The sequence below is a fragment of the Candoia aspera genome, chromosome 1 (genome assembly GCF_035149785.1).
Source record: "Candoia aspera isolate rCanAsp1 chromosome 1, rCanAsp1.hap2, whole genome shotgun sequence".
Taxonomy (NCBI): Eukaryota; Metazoa; Chordata; class Lepidosauria; order Squamata; family Boidae; genus Candoia; species Candoia aspera.
Genome location: NC_086153.1, coordinates 211,361,765 through 211,376,247, shown reverse-complemented (window position 1 = coordinate 211,376,247; position 14,483 = coordinate 211,361,765). Strand labels below are relative to the sequence as shown.

Here is a 14,483-nt window from a genome sequence, read left to right as displayed (position 1 = left end):
TTTGTAATTGTGAGATCGCCATTGTCATGTGTGCATCCTGGGCGTTGCCCCCAGGCTATGCACTGGTGACCAATCGTCACTCCCTAGTGGGCCCGGGGCGGGGGGAGGGTGAGTCCCGGGGGGGAGGAGGTCTACTCAAGTTGCGGGCTTGGGGGGCCCTTTCCCCTGGGGGTGCGGCGGGTGGGGGGGGAGGCCCGCGGGGGGAAGGGTGTTCCGGGGCCGGTTCGGCTTGGCGCCCCTTTGGCTTGTCGGGGTACGTCCTATGGAATGCCCGGGTCAGATCTGGCACCTTGACGTGTTGCGCCGCCACCCATTCTGGGTGGGGGAAGTGTTTCCACCTTACCAGGTAGTGTAGTGTTCCCCGTTGACGGCGAGAGTCGAGTATGTCTCTGACTTCGAAATGTTGTTGGCCGTCGATCATCACTGGGGAGGGCAGTGGCGTGCTTGGGTGCCATCGAGAGGTGGTTGCAGGTTTCAGGAGGCTGGTGTGAAATACCGGGTGGAGTCTCCGTAGATTGTGCGGCAGGTCCAGGCGTAGTGCCACCGGGTTCACTATCTGTGTCACTCGAAGCGGCCCGATATACTTAGGCCCCAGTTTTTTCGAGGGTTGAGGTGACTTCAGGAATTTGGTAGATAGGTAGACCATATCCCCTGCCTGGAATGTCGGTTGCTGGCGCCGGTGCTTGTCGGCCTGCTCTTTGTAGGCCGCCTGTGCTTCCTTCAGCGCTGCCGTGATTATTGGCCACGATTCTGCTATCTTCCGTCCCCAGTTACTAGCGTCCACTTGGGGTCCCGGGGGTTGCGGTAGCTCCGGTATGGGTACGAAGTCGCGCCCCGAGACTACTTCGAATGGGGTTTTCCCCGTGCTCGTGTGGACGGCGTTATTGTATGCGACTTCTGCGAACGGGAGCAGTTCGACCCAGTCGTCTTGGTGGTAGTTGGTGTATGAGCGTATGAATTGTTCCAGGGTGGCATTGAGGACCTCTGTGGCTCCGTCCGTCTGGGGGTGCCAAGCCGTGGATAGGGCTTGTTGGGTCCCCGTCAGTTTTAGGAAGGCCCGCCAGAATTTCGAAGTGAATTGTGTGCCCCTGTCGGTCACCACACGTGCGGGACATCCGTGTAACCTGTACACATGTATAAGGAAGAGTTTGGCTAGTTGCTGGGCGGACGGGACCGATGAGCAGGGGATGAAGTGGGCCTGTTTCGAAAAGTAGTCTTTCACCACCCAAATGGTCGTTTTCTTCTGGCTGGGTGGGAGATCTACTATAAAATCCATGGAGATTTTTGTAGGAGTCCCGGGGGCTTACCTGGTGCCCGTTTGGCCATGGCGCATGTTGGGCAGGACGCTACATAGGCTTTCACGTCCCGTCTCAGCGCGGGCCACCAGAATTGACGTCGTGTTAGATGCAGGGTCTTTAGGAACCCGAAGTGTCCCGCTTGTTTGGTGTCGTGTGATCTGCGCAAGATCGCCTGGCGTTGTGAGTCCGGGACATATATTCTGCCTTCCCCCCATGCCAGGTCCTGTGCCATCGTCACCTTGTCGGGGTTTGCTAGTAGCCAGGGGTCGGTTTTGAGGGCGGCAGTGAGGTCCGCGCGTATACCTCCTGGCAGTTGCGGGTGGCGCCGTCTGGTCGCTGGTTGCCCTGCCGTCAGTTGCGACGTGGGGTTGGGCCGCCTCTGAGCGCTGCTCCGGGTGGTCACAGCCATCCCCAGCTGGGAGGCGGATAGGACCGTCCCGATCATATCTGTGGCGGGCTCTTCATCTTGGGGCAGTCGGGAGAGGGCGTCAGCCAGGAAGTTCTTTTTGCCCGGCATGAACTTCAGTTGAAAGTTAAAGCGGCTGAAGAATTGGGCCCATCTGACCTGTTTTGGGCTGAGGCGTCTGGGCGTCCGGAGGGCCTCGAGGTTCCGGTGGTCTGTCCAGACCTCGAATGGTTGGGTGGCTCCTTCTAGTAGATGCCTCCATGTTTCTAGCGCCGATTTTACTGCGAAGGCTTCCTTCTCCCACACGTGCCAGCGCCTTTCCGTCTCTGAGAATTTCCTCGACAGGTAGGCGCATGGCTTCAGGATTCCTGTGGGGTCCTTTTGGAGTAGGATGGCCCCCAGGGAGAAGTCTGAGGCGTCGGCTTGGACCACGAACGGCCATTCTGGGTCCGGGTGCGCGAGGATTGGCTCCGTGGTGAACAGCGCTTTCAGCCTGTTGAATGCGGTTTGACACGCGGGAGTCCAATTCAGTACTGTCCCTGGGTTCTTGGTGCGCCGTGTGTCCCCCACCCCTTTAGTTTTGAGGAGGTCCGTTAGGGGGAGGGCTATCTCCGCGAACCCCCGTGCGAATGACCTGTAGAAATTCGCGAAGCCGAGGAAGCTCTGGAGTTGGCGCCTGTTACGAGGGCGTTCCCAATTCACCACCGCCTCGATTTTTGCGGGGTCCATCTCTATGCCTTCCCCGGAGATTCGGTACCCCAGGTAGTCTAGGCGTGCTTTATGGAATTCGCACTTTGAGGGTTTGGCATAGAGTTTCGCCCTTTTTAGCTTCTCGAGGACTTGTCTGACTAGGGTTACGTGTTCCTCGTGCGTCTGGGTGTAGATGAGGACGTCATCTATGTAGACCAGGACTCCTTTGAACAGGTGTTCATGCAGTACCTCATTGATGAGCTGCATGAACACCCCCGGGGCCCCGGCTAGTCCGAATGGCAGCACTTTATACTGGAAGGCGCCTAGGGGGCAGTTGAACGCAGTTTTCCATTCGTCCCCCTCCCTGATTCGGATTCGGTAGTACGCCTCGCGAAGGTCCAGCTTGGAGAATACTCTGCCCGTGGACAGGTGGGCGAGCATGTCTTTCACGAGGGGTAGGGGGTATTTATTAGATAGGGATGCTGCGTTGAGGCCCCGGTAGTCGGTGCAGAGCCGTAGGGTGCCGTCTTTTTTCTCCCGGAACAAGACGGGCGCTCCGACCGGTGAGCATGCCGGCTCTATGAAGCCCCTATCCAGATTTTTATCGATGAACTCCCGGAGGGTTGTCATCTCTTTCGGGGTCATCGAGTAAATCTTCGGCCTGGGTAAGGGGACATCGGGAAGCAGGTCAATCCTACAGTCCGTCTTGCGGTGGGGGGGTAGTTGATCAGCCTCCGCCTCTCTGAAGACCTCTGAGAAGTCAGCGTATTGCTCAGGTAGGTCTTCTGGGGTAGCTATGTTGTCCTGGGTTGCCGCCTCTGCCCGTCCCACTGTGGGGTTGGTCCTGCCCGCCGGGACTGGCGCCCGGTATGCGCCGTCGTCGAATTGGAAGGTGCGGGTATTCCAGTTGATGCGAGGGTTGTTAGTCGCGAGCCATGGTATTCCCAGGACTACGATGGGCCGCCCTATGTGGGTTACCACAAACGATGTTCGTTCGGTGTGGGTGCCCATTTGTAGGGTGACCGGCTCGGTCTGCATCGTGGCTGGTTTCCCTCCCGCTGTTGAGCCGTCCAGCTGGTGGAATGCCAGCGGCGTGGGGAGGGGGAGGCAAGGTAGGTGGAGCTTGGCGACTATGTCGGGGTGGATCAGGTTTTTGGAGCACCCCGAGTCCACTAGTGCCGCGGCCGTGGTGGCTCTGTTGCCAACGGAGAGCTTGATTGCCCCCATTATTATGGAGCTTTTGTCGCTTTGTCTATGTGTTTCGCGCCACTGTCCCACCACCTGCCTCGCGGCGCGTTTTAAGGCAGGCGGGGAGCATTTCCCGCCGGCTGGTCTGGGGCTTCGGCGTCCTCCCCCCCCAGGTACGCGTCCCAGCCTTCGTCCGGTGTCGCTGTGGCTCCGGTCATCCGGCGGTGGGGGGGCGGCGGCAGGTTGGTTGGTTTGAGCGTCGGTTTCAGTGCGGGTTTGGGAGCGCTAGCTAGTGTTCGGTTGGAGAAGCAATCTGCCGTTTTGTGCCCCATTTTTCCGCACCTCCCGCAGGGCCCGCGAGTAAACTTCTTCTTTTGATATGTGGGACCGGCCGGCCCCAAGTGTGGCGCGGGTACCTTTGGGCTGGTGTTGGTTTTGTCCTCTGTTGTCGCCATTAGGAAGGTGCGGTGCGCGTGTTCTGCTCTCCCCGCGAGGTGGATCCAGCCTTGCAGAGTCTCCGGGTCGTCCCGGTAGAGTGCCCATTGGAGTACCTCGCGGTTGAGGCCCCTTTTGAACACTTCTAGCAGGGTGGTCTCGGACCAGTCATTTATCTTCCCTGCGAGGGCTTTAAATTCGAGGGCGTAGTCCGGAACCGTTCGTGCGCCCTGTTTGAGGCTTTGGAGTGCGCTTTTGGCCCTCTCCTTGGCTAGCGGGTCCTCAAAGTAGTGCTTCATCTCGGTGAGGAAGGCGTGGAAGTCAGAAAGGGCGGGGGAGTTGGACTCGTACATTTGGACGTACCAGTCCGCCGCCCTGTCTTGTAGTTTGATCGCCACGGCTGCGATCTTCTCCGCTTCTGAGTTAAAGGCGTGTCCGTGCCGCCCCATGAACTCCCTGGCGTTCGTGATGAAGAACGACAGTTTCGCGGGGTTCCCGTCGAAGAAAATGGGGAAGTCCTTTGGGGCCCGGGCATTCGGTGAGTCCCCTCTTCTCGCTCCCCGACCCATGGCTTCGTCCACCTGGGGCGCTTGCTGGTTAGCGTTTGGCCTATGGGGGTGCCAAGGCCTGCTCGGGGTTTGGATCGGGGTTTGTGCCTGCACGGGAACGTAGTTGTGGGGCATGGAGGACATCAGCGATTGCAGCGTGGTCCCGAGGTCCCGTAGTTGGGCCTCCATGGCTGCGAGTCTGGCTTGCGTTTCTCGGTCCGAGGTCCGCACCGCAGCTGTGGTCGGACCTGTCGGCGTTTCCGCACGGTTGGGCCACCGGTGGGGTTCAGACGTTCCTTTCCGCTGGTCAGCTTCCTCGACTTGGGAGTGAATCGGCTGGTTTGCCTCTCCGTCCTCCACCACGCTTGCTGCAGTTGGGCTGAAGCTCCACGCCTGTGGCTGGGGTGCGATGTGGGGCGGGGGGGTTTCCGCGGGTCTCGGGAGGTATGTTGCTCCTTCCCGTGGCTGGGACGCCTCCGCCTCCGCCTCCCTCCGGGGTTGGAGCTGAGGCTCGGGGTGGGCCGGGAGGGTGTCCGTGGCTCCTGGGATCCGCGTTGCCTCTGTCCTCGGTCGGTCCTCCTCCTCTTCTCGCCGTGCGGCTCGGCCGCCCTGGCCGCGACGCGTCGGCTTCATCGCCCTCTGCTCGTGTTCTTCTCGCCGTCTGTTCCTCCCGCGGCTCGTTGGTGTCCGGTGGGGCTTGGCGAGGCTGAGTTTATGACTCTCAGCTTTATGTCATGCGCTGCCTACCTCTGAGTGAAACACAGACACTGGTTAAGGAAAAGCAGGTTCAGGTTTATTTCAGCGTAGTGCTAGACGGAAAAAAAAGCTGAGAGTGAAGGGAGCGCGCCGGTGCGGGGTTTAAATACCCCGCGCCGGTCAGTGCCCCCTCACTTTGGGTTGCGTCATCCCCCCTTAGTCCTGCATGCTTTCGTGCCGGTAGGTGAAGGGTTGTAGGGCCCCTGCTGGTGCCCCGGGCCTCACCCATAATCTGTTTCTTCCTTTGGCCGGTGATTGCTGTCAGCTGGGCGATCACCGTTGCGCTTTGCTGACAGCTTCAGGTGAGCCTCGTGGTCCGCCCTGTCTTTGTCTTTCCTTCATCCTCTTTTGTGTCCTGATGGCTGGATCATCCGGCTGGGGTCATTCCCTTCTCCTCGGGGTCTGTGTCTGTTGTGCGTGCTTTGCTTATCTTAAGTCCCTTCCTCTGCTTCCTAGGTATTGTCATGTGTGCCGTTGTGCTGATGTCTTCAGCTCAACGGCACTCATGTCACCTACCTCAAAAGAGTGGGGGGCCGTGCTATCAGTGTCCATTAATCATTTTGTGAAGGAGCTCTGAGTTTCCACAAAAAGGGGACTCAGTAGCTGCATGTGGCCTTAGGGTACCTCCATACCTTGAAATAGAGGTACAGAACTCATCCTGAACATTACATGTGGTTTTGTAAGGAGCTGTCTTTATGACATATTGACAAACATTTTGAAGTGTCTTGAGGACTAAATTTTTGTTGGGCACAACTGTTTACTTGAATTCCTAAGGACGTTTTAAAAAAGTGATGAGTGGCAGCAAGCAGGGACTAAGCATTTTTCTGTATCTAAATTACTCCAAAGCCCTTTCTCATAGGATGTGGAAAAGCCATTTATTTATTTGTAGTTATTTGTATGCTGCTTAGTTGGTCAATTTGACCTGAGTTCTCTTTGTGTGTGTTTGTGTGCAATATACAGTTTGATTTCTTAATGTAAGGCTTATTTAAGATAAAATAATACAGCAATATCCTTTATCCTGTTAATTTTGAAGTGATTTTCAGCTGTGATGCACATCTTAACTTCTTCTGTATGTTGAGACTTGGTGTAACATAACACACAAACCTACATGTAGCTCATGCCCTCTACATGGCATATGTTTTCTCAGCAGGTCAAGTAGTAATCATTTGCCTCTAGTAAAAAAATAGTAGAGTGATTCCCAGTATTTTTCTGATCCTAAGCTAAATTCTAGATTTCAGCCTATGTTTTTCCATAAAATCTATATAAGTGTCGTTTTTTAAAAAATGAACTGGTGACTACATTCTTTAATAACCCTTTTTTGTTTCTTTTCATTTTTAGGAATAGTGAAGTGAACTGGATTGAACTTCATGAAGTATGTTTCTAAGGGATAGCTGGCTTTGTGCTCGCTGGGCATGGCAAAACATGAAAAAGGGCTTGGTGGTTCTTGCCTTCTTCCTCTTGCATGCTTCTGATCTGGAAGGTAGAGCATCGCATCCCTTTGTCTGGAAAACAGGTAGGGATAAATGAATCCTTAACTGATGTTTACAGCTTAGACAATTCTGGATTCTCGGGTCATTCACAAGGTCAGGTCATACGGATCTTCAGAAAGTAGGGAGAAATCACTTGCCACGTAATCAAGTAATGCATCGGCAGTAGAAATGTATGCGGGTTGGCTTTTATTGCATCTGGTGATGGATGGGGGAGGTTATACCTCTTGATTTTTTCTGAATACTTTTATCGAAGAGTTCACAGAATCATAGAGGTGGAAGAGACCTTGGTGGTCACCTAGTCCAAGCCCCTGCTCTATTCAGGATTCATTGGAGCATCTCTGACAGATGACCATCCAGCCTCTGTTTGAAGGTCTCCAATGAAGGAGAATTCATCACTATAGGTAGCAGCCTGTTCCACTGGCCAACAGCTTATATAGTCAGGAAGTTTAGCTTTCCTTGAAGTTTTAACCTATTGCTACCTCTGGGGCAATAGAGAATAAGTTTACTTCCTCTACTCTATGACAGCCCTTCGACATTTGACTACTATCATATCTCTCCTCAGTGATCCCTCACATTGTCTTAGCATGCCTAGTTCCTTTAACTCAGTGTTTCTCAACTTGGCAACTTCATGGCTGGCTGGGGAATTCTGGGAGTTGAAGTCCACACAGCTTGAAGTTGCCAAGGCTGAGAAACACTGTTTTAACCATTCCTCATAGGGTTTCATTTTTAGACCCCTCATCATCTTGATAGCCCTCCTTTGGAAAGATGGTTCAGGTAACCACCTGCACTTGTCAGCACCTCCTTAAAAAGCTGCATTTTTTAGTTGGGCTTGCACTGCAGCCACGTGATTCTAGGAAAAAAAAATGTGTTTGATTTAAGGATGTCTGACAGTGCCTACTCTGAACCACCTTGTGGTGCATCCTTAACATTTCATTTTATTTATTTATTTATTTTACAAATTTATTCAATGCCCATTTCACCCCTATGGGGGGACTCTGGGCAGCTTACAATAAAACAGGATTACATGACTCAAATGTTATCATTTACCCAAAAAACTCAAACCAAATTAAAAATATTTGTTTCACAGCATGGAGATTGGACTAGATCCTGGCTCTTGGTTAAAATACAAATTTTCAGGAGTCCAACTAACGGACACTTCTTAATGTCAGCAAATACAATATAAATATCATAAATGCTCAAAACAGTTACAAAATGAAAGGGGAAAAAGAAGAAAGAAGACATATCTAATTGAAAATTAGAAAGAAACAATATCTTTAAGGAGTACCTGGTGATCCCAGCCACCTCTGTCTTTATTCTGAGCTATGAATATATTAAAAGAAATGGAGGAGAAGGAATAAGCTGTGCCTCCAACATGGAATGATTATAAATTATATGAACTCCACTCAGTTCATTATTTCTCTATAGACTGCTTTAATGTTGCCACCATCTAAATGTCCATCGTTTGTTTAAGATAATTAACATAATTCCATATTATAGAACTTTCTCACCCCAGTATCCAGGGATGCCAAAAATTGCAGGATGAAGAAAGTGAGAGAGAGGAGAGAGAGAGAAATTCTCTCTCTCTCTGTCTCTCTCTGTCTCTCTGTCTCTCTCTCTCTCTCTCATACACTTTATCCCCTGTTGATTGGCCATGAGATATGCCTGCTTAAGCTCTTTATGCTCCTTAACCACTCTTGAAAGTAAACCTGCTAATAACATGAGCTTTTATCTCCTAATATTCCAAAACTTTTCCTGCTGCATGAGTTCTCATTGTTATCAGGCTTAAGTGATGGTGTCCTCCAGATACATATGTACTGCAGCTCCAGAACTCTTCGCACGCTAATGCCTGGGAATTATAGAAATTGCAGCCCAAACTTATTTGGAAGGGCAGCAGGTTAGGGAAGCTGTTTTAGAGAATTGGAAATCATTTCATTAGTTCATATAATCAGGTCTGTAGCATGAAAATAGTGCCAACTAATAGGCTTGACAGAAAGATGTTGTAGCATTTAATTTAACTGACTGAACATGTTTTAAAGGACAAATTACATCTTTTTATCTAGGTTTTTTAGAACAAAGTATATCAACAGAGAAATAGAGTTTGAACTTTAATTAGCAGTTTTGGGGAAAACATGTTGCAAGGTACTGCTTCCAGAAGAAAATAAGAACATTTTCTCAAACTTAAAAGTCAAACTTCCATATTTATACTTTGTGAAATTCAAGGGCTTTGGAAATGTGTGTTATTGTTCATAAAATATGAAGTATTTCTGGATTTGTCTTCTACGTAGTTACGTTGACCTTTGAAGATATGCCTTCAGTCAGTCCGTGAAATATCTCAGAAGTTTTAAGGATTCTTAAAATGTTGTTGAAAATAATTGATTTTTCTTTTCATGGATGGTGTGTTCAAGACACTTGTAAAGAGCATATCATTGGCTGATTTGTAATATATGTAATGTCTGGATCAGAATAAAAAAATCTGGCTTGAAAAAAATAAAGCAGAATATTATATTTTTCAACCTTGGATTGCTTTCTCTTACAATAGCAAGATGTCACTGCAGTTAGAACTCTTTTTCTGAGATGGTTAACCATTTTGACTAAAATGTTGGTTTTTCAAAAACAGTGCGTGGTTGGACATGCTGGTAGTCCTTTGCAACAATGTTACCTCAAATATCCAATCAATAAGCTATTCTACCTTTGTAGTCAGGAGTGTGCATTAGAGGCAGCTAGGGTTACCATATCTGGGCTACAGAAATCTGGATAAACACTAGATGGCAGCAATTCTAGCTGTTTGCTGCCACCTAATGGTCATCCAAGTTTTGTAGTCCATATGTGATAGCTCTAGGGGAAGCAGTAATAATTGATTTATTGAATTAATATTTACCTTTCCATTGAAGAATGTTACTCAAGGCAGAAAATAATAAGCATGTAATAACTAAAACAAGAGAAAACAATGAAAACACAATAAAAAAATTAAATTAAAAGTAAAAAAGGGAATATCCATCCAGTGCCACAAGCAAAATTACATGCTGAAGACTTCTCTCAGTAAAAAAAAAATGCCAATAAAAGGACAATGAAGAATTCAGCTGGATTACACCTAGCAGGAGTTCAAACATTGAGGAAATGTGATTGAAAGGACCTGTCTTGCATTCACATCAAATGGTAGGGCCAAAGAAGGGTTTTCTTCGGAGACCTTTAATAAGCAAGGATAGAATTCTAAAGGAGAATACAGCCCTTCAAATAGTGTGGTTAATTTGTTTGACCATATGCAGTCTATTGCTGGTCTCCAATACCTTTAGAACTTGGACATCTTTCTTGAATTTCACTGGGAGAAAAAAAAGTTGTGCATTGGTGGTTAAATATGGAGTCCCAACACTTTTGGGAGCCTCCTCCAGTGGCAGCATGTCCATGCTCAGTGCTAAATCCAAGACTCTACCCTGGATGAAGCCACTACTTTCAACTATGTCACCAAACTAGGTAAACCAGCTGGATGTGTCAGGATAGCTTGTTTCAGGCTTTGATGGCAAGGAGGAGTGCATTCCAATGTTGTCTACCAGGATTTCTTCTCAGATGCCTAATGCTCTTCAAGCATAGCATGCTATATTATTCTTGCAGTGACTATGTAAAATGAGGCTTTATGTTGATAAAAATTTAATCTAGACTAGTATAAATGGAAATGTGTCCAAATACAAATTTTATACAAATCCATTACTTTCTTATGTAGGTACTATATATGATGACGTCTACACAGATGGATAATTGCCCTCTTTCAACCTAATTTTTGATCTCAAGTATGCCTTATATAGTTTTCTAGGGGTAATGTATTACTGATTGTAGTCTTGCCAACAATTGCTTTAAATTATACAAAAAAAAAAAATCTTTCTAAACTATTTCCAATATATAAAGGGTGACAGAAATACAGTACCTGAATGTTGTACTCAACTTGTCTTTCGCTTTCTTCTTCCCGCTGAAATTCACATAGTATTTTATATGCATAGATCAACATGGCCATTGACAAATGATCTCAGCCTCTGACAGACAAATCTATCAAACATTTTCCAGTGGAATGTAATTGTGAAGCCTGCTGCTGCTAAAGGGTATAAAATAATGATTCCAATTATGCTGGTGGTAAATACCTAGAATTGCAACTGCTATTCCTGTAGATATTTTGTATGGTCATCATGTTCCTATGCTTTATCCCCATATTTGTGATTTAGATGAGACGGCCATAGTCTGCATGCATGCAGGAATGCCAAATCTGTAACAGCCCCTCCAACATTTGTGAAGTTGTGCTGAAAATCTTTGTTAAATGCCAGCAAGAGTGTATTTTGGAAGTCTTGGCTTTGCACTGTATTTCCTTAAATGAGTAAAAAATTACACATTTGTCTCAAAGAAAGTAGTTTATCAGCACCCCTAAATCTACTTTCCAGCATGCTTCAGGTGATGCAGAAAATAATGCAATTAAAAATATGTGTAGTTTGGATGCAGAGATTTACATTTAGCTAGTGAGCATGTTTAGCTTTGGCAAAACATGAGGATTATATCCAAACTAGCATATTTACATGTGCTAGGACAAATTCCTTTCCATAGATATGTACTGTTCATTTTGAATAATTATCTAAAAAGCAACTCTGTCCTCTTTTCTCCAAGTTTTACAAGGAATATTAATTGGATTGTTTTTAAAAACAGAATGAAGCATAAAGGACATTAAAGGGCATGCTGCTAGTGCTAATAGTTTGCCCTTTCTTTCCATACTGCAAAAGTCACACTGATTAAAGTATTTCTCATCTCATATAGATATTTTAATACAGACAAATTTATCACAGTTTTGTTAACAAGGAAGGCCAAAGATTCCATCCAATTAAGCGAAAACCTTGTCTGTACTATTGATGTATTCATTTAATTATTTAAATTAATGTATCTATAGTATTAACAAGATTCAAAACCTGTATAGTTCAATTAGTTAGTAAACAAATGCATTAACTAATATAATTATAATGCCTCATGGTTGCATTTTAAATTTTGAATCCCATACACTGGGAACCCAAGTGAATTTATTGCCTTGCTTGCCCTGTGTGACCAATGCATCTCCCTGAGACCTGGTGATTTTCCCATCTATTGAACCTGAATATTATTTATATGTAACCTAATTACTGAAGGAGCTGTAAAATGAGCAAATCTCCTTCTGACTCAGAACAGCCCATAGTTGGAAAAGTATGCTGATTTTGGAGCATGGCTGAAGAATCTGACTTCAGTGACTGCCAGCTGTGAAATCAGTCACAGGTTGGTGCAGTGTATACTGCTAACTTTCACTGTCAGCTCAGGATGTGAGCTGGTATGAAGGAGGCTTAATGGACCACTTTGGACTATCAGCTGAAATGCACGTTAAGCTTCTTCCCTGCAGGCTCAACTTAAAACAATTACACAGGCACAAAAAGATCAAGGAACTTCTGATATGTGTATGTCATGGATTTTATTGGAGAAAAACTTAAGAAGCCATTGTGCAACAGCAACTACTGAGGCAAGTGGGAATTCTATTTATAATCAGTGTGCTTACATCTTTTTTTCTCATGTCCATTCTACATAAAGGACTAAAGGTGATTCTTTTTTTGTGGGTGGGGGGAGATACTGTTTCCATTTTTGTTTTGGTAATAAAAAAAGAGTGAGTTCTGGAATGGGGGGAGTTCCTGACAAAGATGTAGAAAAAATGGAACTTGCCCTCTCCACCTTCCTGGTACCAGTAGGAAGGAAATGTGAAGAGGTCTGCAATTCTGGAGGTCTCAACAGCTCATACTGAAGAAGAGTTGGAAATCCTCCCCTTCCTGCTGTCCTCAGTCAGCAGAGGCCTATTTGATTTCCCTGTTCTGCAGTGGGCAAATCTTCTCTGTGCAGGTGGCTTCATTCATGGCAAGTTGTGTCTGAAAATCGTCTTCTGAGTGACCCACTTTCTGTATAGGAGATAAGTGTCTGGAGAGCTAAGATTTGCAGCCAAACTTGGTATAATGCTTGACAATATCTGTAAATCTTTTTAAACAGCCCATCTCTGCCTTTTGTTTTCATATAAAAATCATTGACTCCTTTTTACTAGTTTTTAGAAAAAGTTTTTGCCTGGGAAGTAAATGGAAATAACCTGAAATAGGAAGCTTAGTTTGTGGCATATTATCACTCTGACTGCAGCAATCTTCTCAAGCCATGGAATATGGAAATTCCCATAAAGGTATAAGACACAATTAGTTTTAAACAGGTCTTTATTGTTTGCTGTGATAGTGACGTTTAAATTTTCCATATTCTAATTATTCAAATACATTGAGATACTGTGCTAATATGGTTTTGTGTTTGGTGAACTATATAATTTTCTTCTTCCCCTTGTGTTTGTTTGGAAGGCAATATATTGATTAAATTAAGACAATGGATGTGAATAAGAAACAGATTTTTTTTTACAAGGTGATGAATATGCATACCTAATACTTGATTTACATAGGAGGAAAATTGCCAGAAAACATTTATGCAGCTCTTCTATATTTTCAGCTAAAGCCTATTAATTTAGGATCCCTCTCTTAAAAATCAGTGAATTGTACAAGTGTTTTGTTATGTCTGGATTGTAATGTGTGATTGTTGTATATATTAAGGAAGGGTTTTTTTTTTAATATGATTAAAAGCAGTCCATTTTGTGGGATTCTGAAAAAAATGTAATGGGAAGCCACTCATTACTTCTGTGCAAGTATGATTTGAAAGGTTGCTCATGAAAAATAACTTTACAAATTAGAACTTAATACAAACTTTCCTGCTCTGAATGGTAAGCCATACTCCCTATGCGATTAGTGGTTTCATTTCTTTCTCAGCAGTTGGGTAATGATTATGGCTCCAGATGCTGCAGGACTGATAAAGAGATTGATTAATTTCACTCGAAAGGGCATATGTTCAAAGAGAATCCAATCGGAACACGACAAAAGGAGGGGTCTGACATCCTTGCAGCAAAAAAGCTTAACATAACATGGTTCCCAACTGTTTCTGGAAAAAGATTACACACTATTATTCATCTACTCAATATATAAAATACTCCATTTTATGCCAACCCAAGCCAGACATTTCCATCTGAGTTGTTTATGCTGACTTAATCATCAAAGCCACATGGCCATACTGACAAGTGGCAACAAAGACAAAATCAGTGCCTTCTGTGTTGGCCTAAGTATTCAAATATATTTACTTAATTATATTAATATTAATTATATTTGCACATTTATATTTCTTCACCAGAAGTACAATTACAGTTCCTGTGAATCAGTCCATTGTAGGTATTCTTTTGAAATGATCCTTGTGTGCAATTTAGCTATCTCGGTTTATTGGGTGCCCATGTACCAATAGAAAGGCAATGCAAATAGACAGGTTGATTCTTCCCTGCTGCATCTCCTGTGTTCCCCTCCAAATGTGTTCTCAAAATGTTGGGGGATTTTCAGAACCAGAGGTGAGATAAATGCAGGATTTAGGAAGAAGAACCAGAGGAATTCTTCTTGTGTGAATGGAAATTTGTTTGAGTAGGTGACCATTTGTGTGAAGTCCACATCTGCCTCTAACTGCTGGGTTATTAATGCAGTAGACTGAGATATTATCCAGAGGTTCCCTGTATACTCTAAGGTATTGTGGCTAAATCTGCTAATGCTGAAGGTATAGTTGGGGT

The 14,483-nt window shown here is 45.9% G+C and overlaps 1 protein-coding gene across 1 annotated transcript in view; it reads left to right on the top strand.

The window, feature by feature from the left end:
- The first annotated feature begins 6,695 nt into the window (after window positions 1-6,695).
- Window positions 6,696-14,483, top strand: part of THSD7B (thrombospondin type 1 domain containing 7B) — a 456,317-nt gene continuing 448,529 nt past the window's right edge. The window contains exon 1 of the mRNA XM_063318405.1: window positions 6,696-6,834. Coding sequence (XP_063174475.1) covers window positions 6,696-6,834 — 139 coding nt within the window. The remainder of the gene's footprint in view (window positions 6,835-14,483) is intronic.